At 45.7% G+C, this 15884-nt stretch overlaps 2 protein-coding genes across 2 annotated transcripts in view; both read left to right on the forward strand.

The window, feature by feature from the left end:
* The first annotated feature begins 96 nt into the window (after positions 1–96).
* Positions 97–7022, forward strand: NUDT21 (nudix hydrolase 21). Its single transcript, XM_068693833.1, has 7 exons — positions 97–230; positions 2246–2446; positions 3660–3723; positions 4422–4511; positions 5177–5252; positions 5624–5738; positions 6738–7022. Exons 1-7 carry the CDS (start codon positions 115–117, stop codon positions 6757–6759), a joined length of 684 nt encoding a protein of 227 aa, XP_068549934.1. The 5' UTR covers positions 97–114; the 3' UTR covers positions 6760–7022.
* Positions 7023–7926: 904 nt separating this feature from the next.
* AMFR (autocrine motility factor receptor) overlaps positions 7927–15884 on the forward strand; it is a 29304-nt gene continuing 21346 nt past the window's right edge. Inside the window, exons 1-4 of the mRNA XM_068693831.1 lie at positions 7927–8228; positions 9582–9674; positions 11446–11610; positions 13287–13439. Of these exons, the coding sequence (XP_068549932.1) occupies positions 8010–8228; positions 9582–9674; positions 11446–11610; positions 13287–13439 (630 nt within the window). The 5' untranslated portion in view covers positions 7927–8009. The remainder of the gene's footprint in view (positions 8229–9581; positions 9675–11445; positions 11611–13286; positions 13440–15884) is intronic.

Below are 15884 nucleotides of genomic sequence, written 5' to 3' on the forward strand. Positions count from 1 at the left end.
TCCCCCGCGCGCGCGGGAGGACCTCGTCTCTATGGTCGGAAGCGCGGCTCCTGAGGCGGCTTCCGGGTGGTTGATGGCGGACGGCGCTCCCGCCGGCCTGCTGCCCTCGCCGCCATGTCGGTGGTGCCGCCCAACCGCTCGCAGACCGGCTGGCCCCGCGGGGTCAACCAGTTCGGCAATAAGTACATCCAGCAGACCAAGCCGCTCACCCTCGAGAGGACCATCAACCTGTGAGAGCCCCGACAGCGCTCGGCCCGCGCCGGGGGGAGGCTGTGAGGGGCCCTGGGGGGCTCTGAGGGGCTCTGAGGGGCTTCTGAGAGGTTCTGGGGGTTTCTGAGGGGTTCTGGGTGCAGCAAGGGGGTCTTTGAGGCAGGAGCAGAGGCTCAGGGCAGAGCTCATTGCTCTCTGCAACTGCCTGAAGTGAAGCTGTGGGGAGCTGGGCTCGGCCTCTTCTCACAGGTAACCAGTGATAGGAGCAGAGGGAATGGGCTCAGGGTGCCCCAGGGGAGGCTCAGGTTGGAAATGAGGAGACATTGCTGCTCAGGAAGGGCGGTCAGGTGTTGGGATGGGTTGCCCAGGGCGGTGGTGGAGTCACTGTGCCTGGGGGTGTTCAGGGAGAGATTGGACGTGGTGCCTGGGGACAGGGTTAGTGGGGGACAGAAGTGGTTGGACCAGGTGATCTTAGAGGTCTCTTCCAACCTTTATGAATCTATGGTTCTATGTTTCTAGGGGGTCAGGGAGAGGTGGCACGGAGTGAAGGGTGGCCCCTCTGCCCCTCCTGCAGCTTTCAGGGTGACTCCTGGGAGAGCAGCGGGGCTCTGCTGCCTTTGGGCTCACCCAGCATGGGCAGCAGCGTGTGGTTAGATCCCCCTGCTGCCCCTGAGTGAGCCAGGTGTTTTAATTCAACTTCACTTTGGTTGCTACCTGACAAAGTTCATATCTGTGGCAATTAGAGCAATTATTTGCTGCACGTACTTTTATTGCATGAGAAGGCATCTATTTCTGCTGCCTTCTCTGAGTAAACTCTGATGCATTCTTTGGGGAATACACCTGTCAAGCTGCAAAGCAGTAAATGTGAACTGCAGTAGTCCATATTCACTATTAGCCCTTAATCAAACAAATTAGTGTGTATGGCTTGGTACAGCTGGGTTTATTCACAGTTAGAGTCTTATTGCAGAAGTTTAAATGTTAGTTTCAAAGGTTGGGATATTTTTGTGGTGTTTCTGAAGAGAAGAATCAGCAGGAAACTATTACCAACTTTTTTTGTAAAGCAGGAGCTAACAGTTCTGAGGTAGGAACTAATGTACCCACACACACAGTATAGGGTGTTACAGGGTAACACAGTGGGTTGTTAGTATGGCTCTCTGGGAATCAAAAAGAAAGGAAATGAATGGAAACGTAGGTGGTTCTAAGTGCAGGGGAGAAGCTTGCTCATGAAGGTATCAGCAGCTAGGAAACGAATTTTGGTTCACTTGTGTGCCTGAGAATGGCTCCAGCAACTGGAAGTGGCTTGTGATTTCTTTGTTACTTGCATTTAGTTGTACAATAATGCTTTCCTGTTGCCCTCTGTGCCTTCTTGGACTATTTAATTTCTTAATTTTTTCTTTCTTCTGATTCTTCTCTCTCTACTTGGTCCCTGTTGCCTATAGAAATCCCTTCAGGGTACTCTGCGTTGTTCCTAGAGGAAGCAGAGGTCCAGCACCAAAGCCACCTGCGTGATCTGCTCAAGCTCTTCTTACCCCAGGCCCCCAGCCCTGCCCTTGACGCTCAGTGTTCCCCTTCCATGATCCAGGCATCTCATTTTCCCCTTCAAAGCAAAACCTCTTCTAACAGTTCAGTTCTCAGGCTCTTCATCACTCCTGCAGAAACGGGAGCTGTCCCATGCAGCTTCCATCCTTCCCAGCAGTTCTCTCTCATCCCTTTCCCATCTCCTCTCAGAGCCTCAGCTGCCTTTGCTCTGCGGTGTGCAGGTCCAAGCGGGCTGCTGGCACGTCTGGAATTCCCTGCCTGCTTCTGAATTGGCCCCATAAGTGTGTCCAGTCAGCCTGGCTTCCTGTGCTTGTGTCTCCTCGAGCAGATCTTGGTGTCATGCGGGTGCTGCAACTCAGCTTGCCACCTCCCTGTGAGAGCAACGGAGTTACCGTTTGCTCAAGCAGGGACTGTTCTGCCACGGGGCAAATGCTGCGTGCTTGTGATTTAAATCCAGCCTTCTTGTCATGCTGTAACCTATTTCTTTTCTTCATAGGTATCCTCTTACCAACTATACCTTTGGTACAAAGGAGCCCCTCTATGAGAAGGACAGCTCAGTGGCAGCTCGCTTTCAACGCATGAGAGAAGAATTTGACAAAATCGGCATGAGGCGGACCGTGGAAGGGGTCCTGATCGTACACGAGCATAGACTGCCCCATGTGCTGTTACTGCAGCTGGGGACAACTTTCTTCAAGCTGTAAGTCTCTGCTTATTGTGCCGACCTTCCTAATCCAACCTTAACATCCCAGACCTCTAAATGTGCTTATTAGAAGCTAAAATGTGGCCGGCTCTGTTAGGAGTTCTGAAGGGGATTCATTTGTTGTGAGGACATAATCTGGGAAAAGGTTTTTTGGATGACAAAGTTTTCTTCTGAAATGTGTGTTTGACAAATGAGCGGGGTCACTTTGGGTTTGGACCAGCTGGAAATCTTAGTTACAGTGCATCAGCAGCCCTGTTTAACGCTCTTATCAGAGACAGCCTTTTGTTCTCACACTGTTAGGAAAGCTGTTATGCTTAAATACCCCTGTGGTGTGGCTGCAGAAATGGTAAAGTGAAGCTCGAGGCATAAACCCTGATAAACACGGAACAGGATCCGTTTACAAAACTGCTGGGTAGGCTGGAGGCAATAAGAAAGGCATTTGAATGTGTGAGGAAAAATGTATCAGTTAGTTTAATAGTTATTGCTACTGGAGTGAAATTTTAGTTTGAATCATACGATTGTGGTGGTGGAGCTTGTTTTCTTGTTTTAAACTGGGTGGACTGGACTTGAGTTATAACCAGTAACACACGCAGTGGATGTTCTTAACGCTTGCGGTGTTTGCTCTGAAGTGAGGGGGAAAAATCTAACTTGGTATCCAGGTGCTTTTTAGACATTTTGATGTGGGATGTGTGTGTGGACTAAGTAGGCTGGACTCTGACCATTTTTCAGAAAAACTTGTGATGTGAATGTCCTTTTATTCTTTCATTAATCTTGCATTAAATGCAGGATGGTTCCCCACTTGATTTTTATGCTTCTGTATGCTTCACTAAGGGCTGCTTTTGAGATTAGAACAACTACAGTTGATACTTACAACCTTTTCTTTAATTTCTGATGGTTTTGTATTGCTGTTTAAGTTTTACCTTTTAAATGCTCTGTTCATTAACAAGTGTATTGTCATCCTTTTGTCCCATTGACGTTAAAGTCTTGTGTGCAGTTTTATTTTTCAAAGGGACATGTGGTAGCCCTTTTAGTTTTGGTGAAGGCTATCCTTTTGTCTTCAGCTTTAACAAGGTTAGATGTGGAAGTTCAGGTGCAAGAGCCTTGAGTGAATTCGTAGCTCCCCGCCTGGAAGCATGTCCGAACTTACCTGTGAAAGTCTGTCAATACTGTAACGCGTAAACCTAGCTTTAATCATTGATTATTTTAACAGACCTGGTGGTGAACTCAATCCAGGAGAAGATGAGGTAGAGGGGCTCAAACGCTTAATGACAGAGGTCTGTTTTCTTTCGTTACGTTGCAATTCTGGAATGTTATAGAATGTTGAATTATTCTAGAGTTAGTAGAATAGCCAAAGAATTAAAGTAGTCTCCTTATCACTTCTGTTATTCTGATGCCTTTGTGTTTGGTTGTAAAATGTTCTTGGGCAGCTAACAAAGTAAAGCAGTCGGTTCTCGTTCACCTGCATGGTGAGAGGGTGACCGAGCGGTCCAGTGGCAGCCCCCCCTACCTACCACTCAAGTCCTGTGCTCGTTTGCAGCTTTGCTTTTGGGCTGGCTTCAGGCAAGTGAGTGTGTAGGTGGGCTGTAAACTATGATGCTGAGCATGACTGAGGACTAGTTTTTGAGACAGTTTTCACAACACACCGATTAATGGCTTAAATGCGCTCTGCTGAACCTCAGTTAATACTGTCAGGTAGTATAACGTGGCATTTCGTTCTTCCTGTGGTAGTACAACTGAACGTAGCATGGAATTTGGAATGTTTTCTAAAGTGTCCTTGTCCTGTCAAGAGAGGTTTCTATGATAAAATGTCACTTTACACAAATATTCTTTAAAAAAAATAAATAAAAAAGCTGTTCCAGAGTAGTCCTGATCTACATCCCTTATTACAAAAAGTCTTTGTGCTTCCAGTGTATGTTTTCTGAAATTTTTGCTTGGGATATTTAATTTTTGACTGTGACTGGGTATTTGATAGATACTGGGCCGTCAGGATGGTGTTCAGCAAGACTGGGTGATCGATGACTGCATTGGTAACTGGTGGAGACCGAACTTTGAACCTCCGCAGGTGAGCACTTCTCTTGGCTTTCATTTTCTTAAATATTGATCATTTTTTCTAAAAGTCTTCCACCTGCCAGTTGGGCTTTTAGACTACCTGCTACATGAGCCATTAGTGTTTTTTTTTTAAAATCTATTTCATCTACTTTCTGTGACTGAGGACAAACTCCAAAGTTTTTCTTCTGGAAACTGCCTCTGCCTCGTCACAGCTGTCCTGATGGATGAGAAAGCATGGATATAATAGTTTCCAGTCCCTTGCTAAGCTAGGCACTCCATTTAAACTCATTTAAGCTATTTTAACCACAGTGGAAACTCATTCACTGGTACTGATGGAGCAGATGCCCTGTGAATAAAATGGTCTGACTGCTCCAGTTCTGAATGCTTCAATCCTGAGAGTACTTGCTCAGTTTGCTATTACACATTTCTGTTCTGTTGGGTTGTGTTAACTAGTAACGAGTATTGGTACCTCTTGAGATCCTCCGGAGAGTTGTTAAGGCAACAGGATTCCTTCTTGATCCTTCCTCACAAAAGCTGTTTTCATTATTTGTTGCCATGAAAAAACAACGTAGGATGTGCTGAAAACTCAGACAGTGCTTAATAACTTATACACGAGCATTTAAGAACACACAGTATTTTCAAAGCTCTGTACAACCAAACTTTTTATTTTTCTTCCAGTATCCCTATATCCCAGCTCATATTACGAAACCAAAAGAGCACAAAAAGCTTTTCTTGGTCCAGCTTCAAGAAAAGGGTAAGTGTTTGCTATAGAATATTGTATTTATAAAACTCTAAATGCTCGCACTTCATGCAAGGGAATGTGGTAGCAAGTTAATTTTCATATGCTTGCAGTTGTTTATAGTTAAGCATTAAAAAATAAATAAATTCTGGTATCAGTTTTGAAGGTAGGTGATCCTTTGAACACAAGGTCCTAGTAAATTCCCATTCCTGCTCCCACACCATGTGTACAACTCTGTATTTAACTGTGAAGGGAATAAACCTGCTCTAGCACTACAGTGCTGTATGTAGCAATCTTGCTTAGAGATTGGGGGGGGTGATACCTTGTCTGAATGCTTGGTGGATGTCTTTTTTGTTTAATATTAATCAACTCACCTTTATTTGTAGCTTTGTTTGCAGTCCCCAAAAATTACAAACTGGTCGCTGCACCGTTGTTTGAGCTCTATGACAACGCACCGGGATACGGACCTATTATTTCCAGCCTTCCTCAACTTTTGAGCAGGTATATTATGTTCATACGTGAGCTAGTTTTGGGGAACTTTGATGCCAAAGCAAGGCTAGGCACTACAGAAGCAAATTGTGAAAAGGTTGCAGCTATCCCAAAGAGCTTAGAGTCTGTCTCGTACAAGTTGTGGTGGATGCTTAATGTCAGGTGAAGAGCTGAGGGGCACGAGGACATATTAGATGGTGTGGACACTTCAGAGGCAGTGGTTGCATCTTGCCAGCACCAAAATCCCATTTGGAAATTTTAGCAGAGGAAAACGTGAAAGATAGCAGGGGCAAAGCTGCGCATGCACTAAGTACCAGCTTCTTACAAGTGTTTGGGACAGTGTGAGAGGAAAAGCCAAGATGCTTATTTGAAGCACTGAGTTATGTGCTCTGTGTTTTCCTCCGTCTAGTCCCAATTTTGGTACTTGTTGCTCAGGGCCTTTCCCCCTCCCTGCTCTGTCTAAAGTACCAGGGAAGCACAGGCTATTACGCAGCCAAACTCCAGTTTGGCACCAGAGCAATGGCTGCATCCCAACAAAGGACATCAGGAAGCTGAGATGGAGGCTTCCTTTCACTTTGTGAGTGTGTGCACAGTGCTCTTCTGTCTGCTGGGAAATGTAGTTGACAAGAATTAGCGCTTCTGCTGAGTCTGTCTGCTGCCTTTTGAGTGTGTAAAGCCGGCTCTGATGACAGAAATGCTGTGAAAGAGTTGCCGATGGGTTATATTAACTCTCACTGGTATTTTCATATCCGTGAAGCTCTCTTAAGAAATGAAATAATTATTTCTTTTGCAGCCTTAAGAGACAAATGTGCAATGCTAGCATAGCATTGGCCGTTAAAAATAACGCTTCTTGCTATGCTAAAGTTGTCTTATGGAAAAAAAAATCACTTTTCCTCTGTCAGATGGAGTCTTATCAAGAGCAAAAACAAAACATTTGCTTATTCATTCCAAAATGTCAGTTAAATAAAAACAACAAAAGTCTCTCACGTGGTATAACCCTTTTAATTTTAGGTTCAACTTTATCTACAACTGAGCTCCCATATACCCGAAGAGTGACAGAAGAAGCCGTCTCTGTGAGCACAGCTTTAAAATGTAGAAAAAAGAATGTGTGTGACAAGGATTTTTTTTATGTTGTTCTTTACCTGAAGTCCACTGAACTTTCTATTGTATGAATAGAGAAGTGAATCTCAACTGTTTAAGTAGTGGGATGGCAATGTGATAGATATCAGTGTTTTAATCACTTTTCATTGTAATACTCACCTTTTTTTTGTACAACATTAAACAAAATGGGTCTGATTCTGTTTGTCTTCCAGTGTGTTTTTTTTTTTTGCTGTGGTTGTCTTCTACTTTTAAGAACGTATTTTAAAATTTGTTACATTCCTTGAGCAATACAGAAAACCTCGAGAACAAGAGGAGGATCTGACCATTCAGGGCACATCCGATTGTGCCCTAATTTTCATCTCTGAGCAGAGACAGTCTGAGGGAGAGATTCAGAAATTTAACTAGGTGCAATATAATTTTGAGCCTTTCTTTAATTTGAAGAACTGAGTTTCTGTTTTGAGAGAGAGTATAAATAATTAAAGCCATTTTAAAAAATTTATTCAAAATAATCTGTAGGGATTGCTGTTTGTACAGGGCTTTCACTAAATAAAACCTGCATCTTTGCCCTCTCTGTCCCCTGAAGAAAGCAACAGACTAACGCAAGTCAATTCTGCTGGACAGGCCTGAGAGCCGATTAAATACAGAAGTGAGATTCTTTGTATATATTTGTAGCCACAGGACTGAGCTTGGCTCATGTTGAAGTGTGCCAAAGCTGCGCGCAGGCAGTTCTGCATGACGCCGACCTCCTGGTGCTGTGTCATGGTGCGAGGGATCCCAGCACCCCAGCTCCCTCTTAACGCTTCAGCCTCCTGCAGGTTGCAGCAGCCCACACATCTCCACGCGTTTTTATTCCCATATTGAGCGTGCTGAGCCGCTGCCTGCACCCTTCTGCCGCAGCTTTGCTCCGGATCCCGCTCGTGCCCTGCGCTGGGCGGCGGAACCGCCCCTCCCCGGCTCGGGGGGAGCCCCAACGGCCGCCCGGGGGCCGCTCCTCAGCGCCCCACACCCCGAGCGGGGAGCCGGGGCCGCTCCCCGGGGCCTTCCCCTTCTCTTTCTCCTTCCCCTTCCCCGGCCCCGGCGGGGGCGGCGCGGCCCGGCCCCGGCGAGGGGCGGTACCGGGGGCCGGGCGGGCGGGCTGTAGGCCGCAGGAAGCGGGCCCGCGGCCCGCAGGGGGGCTCCGCGATGCCGCTGCTGTTCCTGGAGCGCTTCCCCTGGCCCAGCCTCCGCACCTACACCGCGCTCAGCGCCCTGGCGCTGCTGGCAGCCGCCCTCAGCGCCTACCGAGCCCTCGGACGGGCCCCCGAAGCCGCCGCCGGCTCCACCGCCGAGCTGCAGGCGCGGGGCGGGCCGCGGGCCCTGGACGTCGCCTCCTTCCTGCTCGCCGACAGCCTCTGCGTCTGGGTGAGGCCCGGGATGGCCGCAGGGGGCTCGGCCCTCAGCGCCCCGGGGCTCCCCCGGGCTCCCCCGGGCTCCTCCTCCCGGGTGCTGTGGCGGGGCCGGGGCCTGTGGTGGTGGGCGGGGGGGCTCGGCTGCAGCCCTGCTTGGGAGCCCGGGCTGAGGGTGAGGGGGGCAGCGGGGCCCGAGCCCTCCCCGGTGGGAGGTTTGGGGGAAAATCGGGGGAAATCGGCACTGCGGAGGGGGTGCTGCGGGGCCCTGGGCACTTACAGCCCTGGAAGCGCTCAGGTGGCTCGGTGGGGATCTTTGCGAGGTGGTATCAGCGCTTTGAGCCCACTCTTTCTTGATTTTTTTCAAGAATTAACACTTAAAGTCACATAGATAAGAGGAAACATCCACACCATCTTTAAAAAAAATACTTATATACCTCTAGAAGCCCCAATGAGTTTCAGAGACGATAGCGTAAGAGTAAATTTCTCGCTTTGCTGATTTCCCTGTGGTCTGGCTGGAGTTAAGGCTCGGCAGGGGGATGTCAGAAATGCCCGGCTGAAATCTTGCTGCTGAACTTTCTGGTGTTTGTCAGTGAAAGGTGGTGTTTGCTGTAATGCAGGTGTCTGGCTTCCTCGCTTGGCCGAGGCTTAGGATTTGAGAATGCTGAGCACATTCGGTCTGCTGAGGCTGTTCGGAAACTTGGCGTTAGGAGCTTAAATTAAGAGCCCTGGAAAAGTTGATTGTGTGCCTTAGGCATGACAGGGCGATGCTGCATCATCGCCTCCCCCCGCCTCTTAGTGCTTTGGGTAGGTCAACAGTTAATTGCAAATTTCTTCGTCAGATCTGACAAGCAGTTTTCCAGGCCCGCATGTTCGGCTCCTTACTGCTTTGCTTTAAAGCAGGCTCCCAGGAAGGATGTGAGCAGGGTTGTTACAGAAACCTTGCCTGCTACTGTGTGTTTCAAGTAACAACAGATTCAAGGTGGAGTTGTTTAAGATGTATGCTTAACATGCAGCTCCTGCACCTGAAGCAAAATAAGCGTCCTGGCGAGCTGTAGGTTTTGACCCCATGCTCCTTAGTGCTAAAGTTTGCTCATCTGCATAAAACAGTTTATCACAAAGCGTTGGGTTTGTTGGATTTACTGGTATATCAAGTGTTAGTATTTCTAGAAAGGAGTTGTGACTTATCAGCTACTGTCCCTATCTTAGAAGAGGCCAGGCTTAAATTTCACCAAAAAAAAAAAAAAAGGCAGCCAAAACTATTTAATAAACAAAGGAAGGCTCTGTTAGACTTGTTCTTTCCCCTTCTCTCCCTCCCTTTTTGAGTAGGGCAAAAGTATTCGTTACTGACTGCTTTATTTCCTTGCAGGTACTAGTGAACACTGCCTGCTGTTTTCTGATGTTGGTTGCTAAATTAATCCAGTATGTGGTGTTTGGTCCTCTTCGTGTCAGCGAGAGGCAGGTAAGAGAGCAATGGATTGCCCTGGTGTCTCTGGTGTTGAATAATTTCATGGTGTGTGTGACTGGTGTGGTTTTCTATAGGGAACTGCTTAAGTTACACAATAAATTTTAAAACAAATTTAATTCCTTCTACTTGGAATTCTCACTTCTGAAAGTGATATCCAGTGACACCATACAGAAAACAATCCACCCAAGAAACCCCTCATAGTTAGCCAGTATATCTGCACTTACAAACTTCCAGTTCATGTCTGGAGCGAACCTTTCTTTTTCATTGTCCTAATTATATTTTATAAGCCTATGGTCAGCTTGAAAATCCTGCTTCCTTAATATAAACTTGGTCAGATTTCTTACAAGTCCACCTTGCCTCATGGTATTTATAACATCCATATATTCTTCCCTAGTCTGATTGCATTTGGCACCATTTCTCCATTACATTTCGTAGTTAGTTATCAGCACTGGCAGCTGGAGTTCCCTCTTGTACTTTGATTTTTGCCTTGACTGCTCGAGAAGTGCACGTGCTCTCCAGCCCCAGGCACTGAGCGGATGGCTGATTCACCCCAGGTGTAAGAGGCAGTAGGTAGGCATGTGCCCAGAGAAGGGAGGTGATCAGGTCTGAAGGCTCATACTGCTTGTCCTGCTCTGAGGCTAGGTGAGAATGTTTTTAAAAATACAGCAAGAGGACCAATGAAGACCCATTTTATTTTTAAAGCAGGATCCTGCAAAAGATGAAAGTGGCAGCAGTGGTTGGAATAGTATATATTTTAAAAATAATCGTGTAATTGCAGTGCTCTAGGAAAAATCAGGCCATGATTATTTTTGACACGCAGAGCCGAGGCACCTAAATCTTCATGAATAACCGTGGATCCCTCACAGCGTATTGTGCTTGTGATTCCCTCCCCTTACAGCCTCCAAGTGAGGTGTTTTACAAACAGGGCACTCTGAAAACTTTTTTTCCCATCTGTGTTGACTGTGAGGATGTGGAATTGTAACCAGTGATAATTTCCAAGACGTTCTCCACCCTCTTAAAACGGGAAGTGGCAGGCAATAACTGTGGATCCATTTGCTTTTGGACAGTGGGATAAGCTTCAATCCTCATTTAGAGGTTATTAATATTGGTGAGCCAAAACTAGCAGCATTGGGAAGGAATTCTGGGCGTGTCTTAACTCTTGTCCTGGTGATTTCATCGTGTTCCTTAACCAAGCATTCTATCCCATAACATTTTTCTCTCCTCAACAAACTGGCTTTCTGTCTGCTGCTTGAGAAATCATACTTTTTCTTTCATGCTGCATGTGCGGGGGAATAGTTTTTTTTTTTTTTTTTTTTTTTGCTCATCCATTTTATTCTCCACCGTAGGCATTGTGCTTTTTAAGAGCTGACTTTCTTATCTTTATCTCTACTTTTGACAGGTACTTTTGGGAGTGTGGTGCTAGGCTATTTGGACATTTTGTCTAGCTTAATGTGGCTGTTCTTCTGGTCAGCACAGCAGGGAGAACTTTGTATCTGAGGCCCAGTAGCTGTGTTGCTTGGGTGCAGAAAATCAAATATTAGGGACTTCTAATGTTTTTAGTATTTTTTTTTAATTCAGTAATGGTAACAAATAACTATTATAGATGTGTATGCATCTGGCTTTTGCTAACACATTGTCATGTTTCCATCTTCTTTCTCGCTTCTCCTCCCTCCCTCCCCTAAATATTATTTACTTTGCACAGGGAGTTTTATGCATGTGGATTATCAGTGCTTTCATGGCAGTAACCAAACATCTTCCTTTTCAGCATCTCAAGGATAAGTTCTGGAATTTCATCTTCTATAAGTTCATCTTTATTTTTGGCGTGCTGAATGTTCAGACAGTGGAAGAAGTGGTCATGTGGTGCCTCTGGTTCTCTGGGCTCGTGTTTCTTCATCTCATGGTTCAGCTCTGCAAGGATCGCTTTGAATATGTAAGTTTTGATTAAGGGCTATCTTTTGGGTTATGCAAATTCCACTTCTGGTTTAGGCACTGGCTCATTATAGGTTGCAAACAGATCATTGAGACCTTTTCCCCACCTGAGGTGCTGAACATGTGCACCTTCCATTAGCTTCAAATAGGTGCCACGTCAATCTTACTCCTTCAGTTTTCCCAGCAGATAAATAGAGCCGAAGAGGTTTATTTTCTTTAATAAATTGCTCCTTGCATGTGCCCTGTAATTACTGTTACATAATGCTGTGCGATGTTTTCGTAGCTCTTCTCTGTGAAGAAATCTTGACAACAGAACATCCCGTAGAACAGTGCCCTTCAGGAGTGGTCCATAAAACCTCCTTCCGTGAATTCCGTGCTCATGTTTCAAGCTCATTTACATCTACCCAGTGTTGACTGCCAATGTCTGTATAATACACAGCACAACATTCTTCATAAGATATATCCAGTTTCTGTTAATACCAGGAATAATTTTGGTTGAGAGACACAAGAAAGCTAGGCAAGGAAGAGGGAACTAGAATTTGAACAATAAATCTTGCTCTTTAAACGTTTATAATGCACATACATATTCCTCAGCTCCTCTGTCCTGGATAACCCTTTGAACTAAATTGAATCCATGAATTTCCTTTTGGTAGCTTTGCAATTTATTATTATTTTTATTAATATCCAGTAAGGCCTGTTAATTCACAAGTAGCTAAGCACTAAGCTTGAAATTAGATTGGTTGGGGTTAGGAAAATCGAGGCAGAAATGAACGAGGCAGACATACAGTAGTCTTGGTGTAGTTCAGAAAGCTGTAAAAGAACAAAGCTCATGTGGGAAAGAGTCCTTATTATACCCCTCTGCCTTCAAAGCATGTATATAAAACAAGGAAGAAAGAACCAATTTAAAAACAAAGGGAGTCAACTTCAGTCAGACCAGAATGAAGCTTTGGGCAACTCCTTTCCTCGTCCCATTCTTCCCTTTCCTACCCTGAAAATAAGGGGATGTAATGTTAAAATCCATCACCTCTTGTGTCATATTTGATTTATACAGTAGCCTACTGTTAAAGTAGTTTAGGTAATTAATATGTTATACATGCTATTGAATGCGACAGAAAACTATTTTCAGTAGGCTCTGTCCAGCAGTCTCTAGCTGCAAGTGAGTTTTGGGGGGAGATCTCTAGTTTTATCAATGTCGTTAAGTTGTGGAAGATAAAGCTGGACAAATTCAGGGTAGCTGTGAGGTAAAAGAAAAAACACACAGCGTAATTATTCCCATTGCTCAAAGCCCTTAAATCAAGGTTAGGTGTCTTTCTAAAGCACATGTTCATCTGAAGCAGATGCTGTGGGTTTGATACAGAAACTACGGGGTGAGAAAGTGCCCGTGTTTTTCTCACACAGGTGACCTGAACATTATATCAGATAATCATAATGATCCCTTCTGGCTTGAAAAAAACACCCCGTGAATGTAAATGACAGGGAGATGAGCAATGCTTTGGGATGGTGCATGGTTTTAGCTTTATTCCACATCACTTACTGCTACTCTGCATGGTTGAGGTTGCAAAACCTCATGGTTTTATCCTGGAAAGCAAAAGATTTTCCTGAACTATGAGGCGAGTATGGAGGGCAGGGTGGATGAAGTGCTTCTTTAAACCTGTTACTTATGTTTTTGTATTGCAGCTCTCCTTTTCTCCTACGACACCCATGAGCAGCCACATCAGAGTGCTGACCCTGCTCATCGCCATGCTCCTGTCCTGCTGCGGCCTGGCCGTCGTCTGTGCAGTTATTGGCTACACCCATGGCATGCACACCTTGGCTTTCATGGCAGCAGAGGTGAGGCTACCTTTGGGTGTCTTTGTTTCTGCCATGCTTTTCATCCCTTCTTTGGGGTGTATGACACTCCTTGGCGGGTTTTCTTTCAGCTTCCCACAAGGAAGAAATTCAGAAGATGCATAAAATCCCCTCCTCTTTGTTTTAGAGTAGTTGCCAGTTCTGCGTGCTTTCCCTGCTTAGAGCTTAAACCCACAAATACTCTTTGTCTGAAGAAAAGGATGAGAAGCTCAATCTGTAAGATGATGCTGAAATCAAGTGGCAGGGTATGAAAAAATAATGGTTGTGCTTCATGAACATTGCAAGAAGGGTTAGTTGAAATGGCCATTAGAGAGAGAGAGAGAGGGTGTACACGAACATGTAATGTGCACTTCAGCCTGTTTCTCTGAGGTGGTATTTTCTATTTCATTTCTCCCAGAAAGGAGCATGACTAACATCCTTCCCCTAAGGCATGCTCATGGGGTTTGCTTCTGTTTGTGTGAAAAGTTGCATCTTGGGTGAGCTGAGCAGCTCATGTTTGTGCACTCCTCTAAACGTCAATACGTTTGTGGGGCAAGCATCAATGTGTTTGTGGGGCAAAGATCGGCATGCTTGTGACACGGTGGTTGTTGCACTCTGCCTGAGGAAGTGACAGTCTTACAGGGGTGGCAACCAGTGTAGCTGCAATTAAGTCACACAGGCACATCCTTAGTTCAGATAGCAAGTAGCACATGTGATTTATTTTTCTTCTCCACTATCTTGAATTCATACTCGGAGTTAGTGAGGGGGACAGAGAACAATCAGCTGGTACATCTTAGGGTACTGTGCTGTTCACACCACAGCTCAGTTATTTAACACATCGATTTACTTTCCCTTAAATACAAGAATATGCTGTGGGGCTGGGTTTGCAGTTATGTGATGGAAGAATACTGAAGATTTCCATCTGTCTCTAACAGCTGGGGTCTCATTCATGGTGCATCTCTTATCTTGTTTTGGCAGGATGTATCTGCCTTGTACCCGCCTGGGGCAGGTTTATCAGGGAGGGTCATGGTTCTGAAGTGTTGCTTCTTGGCTCTGAACAATGTCTTGGTGGACGTGTTTTGGGCTGCAGGATGGGGCCCAGGTATTTGTTCCAGTGGGTTCTGTTCTGCCTGCTTATTAATGAAGGAGAGCATAAGCATGTGGTCCTCAGCCAAGCTGTAGGTGTGCAGCAGAGGAGGTTTGTGGAGAATGTGTAGGAAAAGGTCTCCTGGTCTTTGAGGCCATTTGGAGCTGAGATTTGCTGCTGGATTTGATAGCCACAGGTTGACTCCACAAAGCTGCCTGATCGTTCACTGACCTCACTGATACTTTGGCCTCTGCAGTACCCAAAAGCAGTCAGCTCCAAGTCTCTGCTTTGTGTACGCAAATGAGCCCTTCTGGCTGTTGTGACTCACCTCCCTGATAACGGCCCTGGCTGGTTTCTCATAGTTTGTGATGAACTACGGCACAGAACCATTCCCTCTTTACTCTTCGTCCCGTTTGCAATTTTATAGACCTTTCACCTGTTTCCCTTCTGATTCTCCTTCCAGCAGAAGAAATCTAGTCTGTTTAATCTTGCCTCGTGTGAAATTGTCCAACCTTGTTCTTTCCTGCACCTTTTTAGTATGGGTGGCCATGGGGAGTTTCCTTGGTTTCAGTAGCCAGCACTCATGTCAATGGAGTAAAGCATTCAGGCTTCTTTCCGTACAGGTACTAGCAGTGACACCTCGTGGTCCTCGAGCTCTCAGCACTTTTTGCATCAAAGCTTGAAGGCTGAAATGTTTTCTTGGTGGTGGCTCAGGTGACGCTGTTCAAGAGGGACCCTGCCAAATGTGTTCCATTAGTGTGTGTTTAATTACATTAAGTTGCATTAAGCTATTCATCTCTCTCCTGACTCTGCAAGCATTGATTTTTAGCTTGATGCCCGAGGGTTTTCAGTAGAGCAATACGGATGTTTTCCTTGGGCTTTAGCTAGGCGTCCCCTTGTTCTGTGGTGTTGGTCAGTGTTTTCCTTCCTGCAAAGGGCGGATGTGAAATGTGGAAGTGCCCAGAGAAGGCTGAATAAGGACAGTCTGGTTGTTTCTTCTTTTTCTGTATGTGAACACTGAGGATTGTTTTGCTGTAATGTCTGCCACTGGAGAATTAGTGTAATAATGACCATCCTGTCCCTCTTCGCACCTTTCTTGTTTTAAGAAACGATTTCTCCATTCCTGCAGCAAACGTACTCTAATCCAGTTCCGTACGTCTCAGTTAAGCCCACAGAATTAATAATAGTGGTGTTTAGATCTCAGCATCATACCTTCCAGGTAATGGTGTATTTTTCTGCATAACTTCTTGTCCCACACCCATCATCTTACTGCCTCCCAGCCACGTGTTCACGTACAGGACCAGTACCTGTCAGCTGCCTCCTGGCACAGAGCCCCCCGGGGACAGGAGTGTGTGCAGCGA

The sequence above is a fragment of the Anas acuta genome, chromosome 10 (genome assembly GCF_963932015.1).
Source record: "Anas acuta chromosome 10, bAnaAcu1.1, whole genome shotgun sequence".
Classification (NCBI taxonomy): Eukaryota; Metazoa; Chordata; class Aves; order Anseriformes; family Anatidae; genus Anas; species Anas acuta.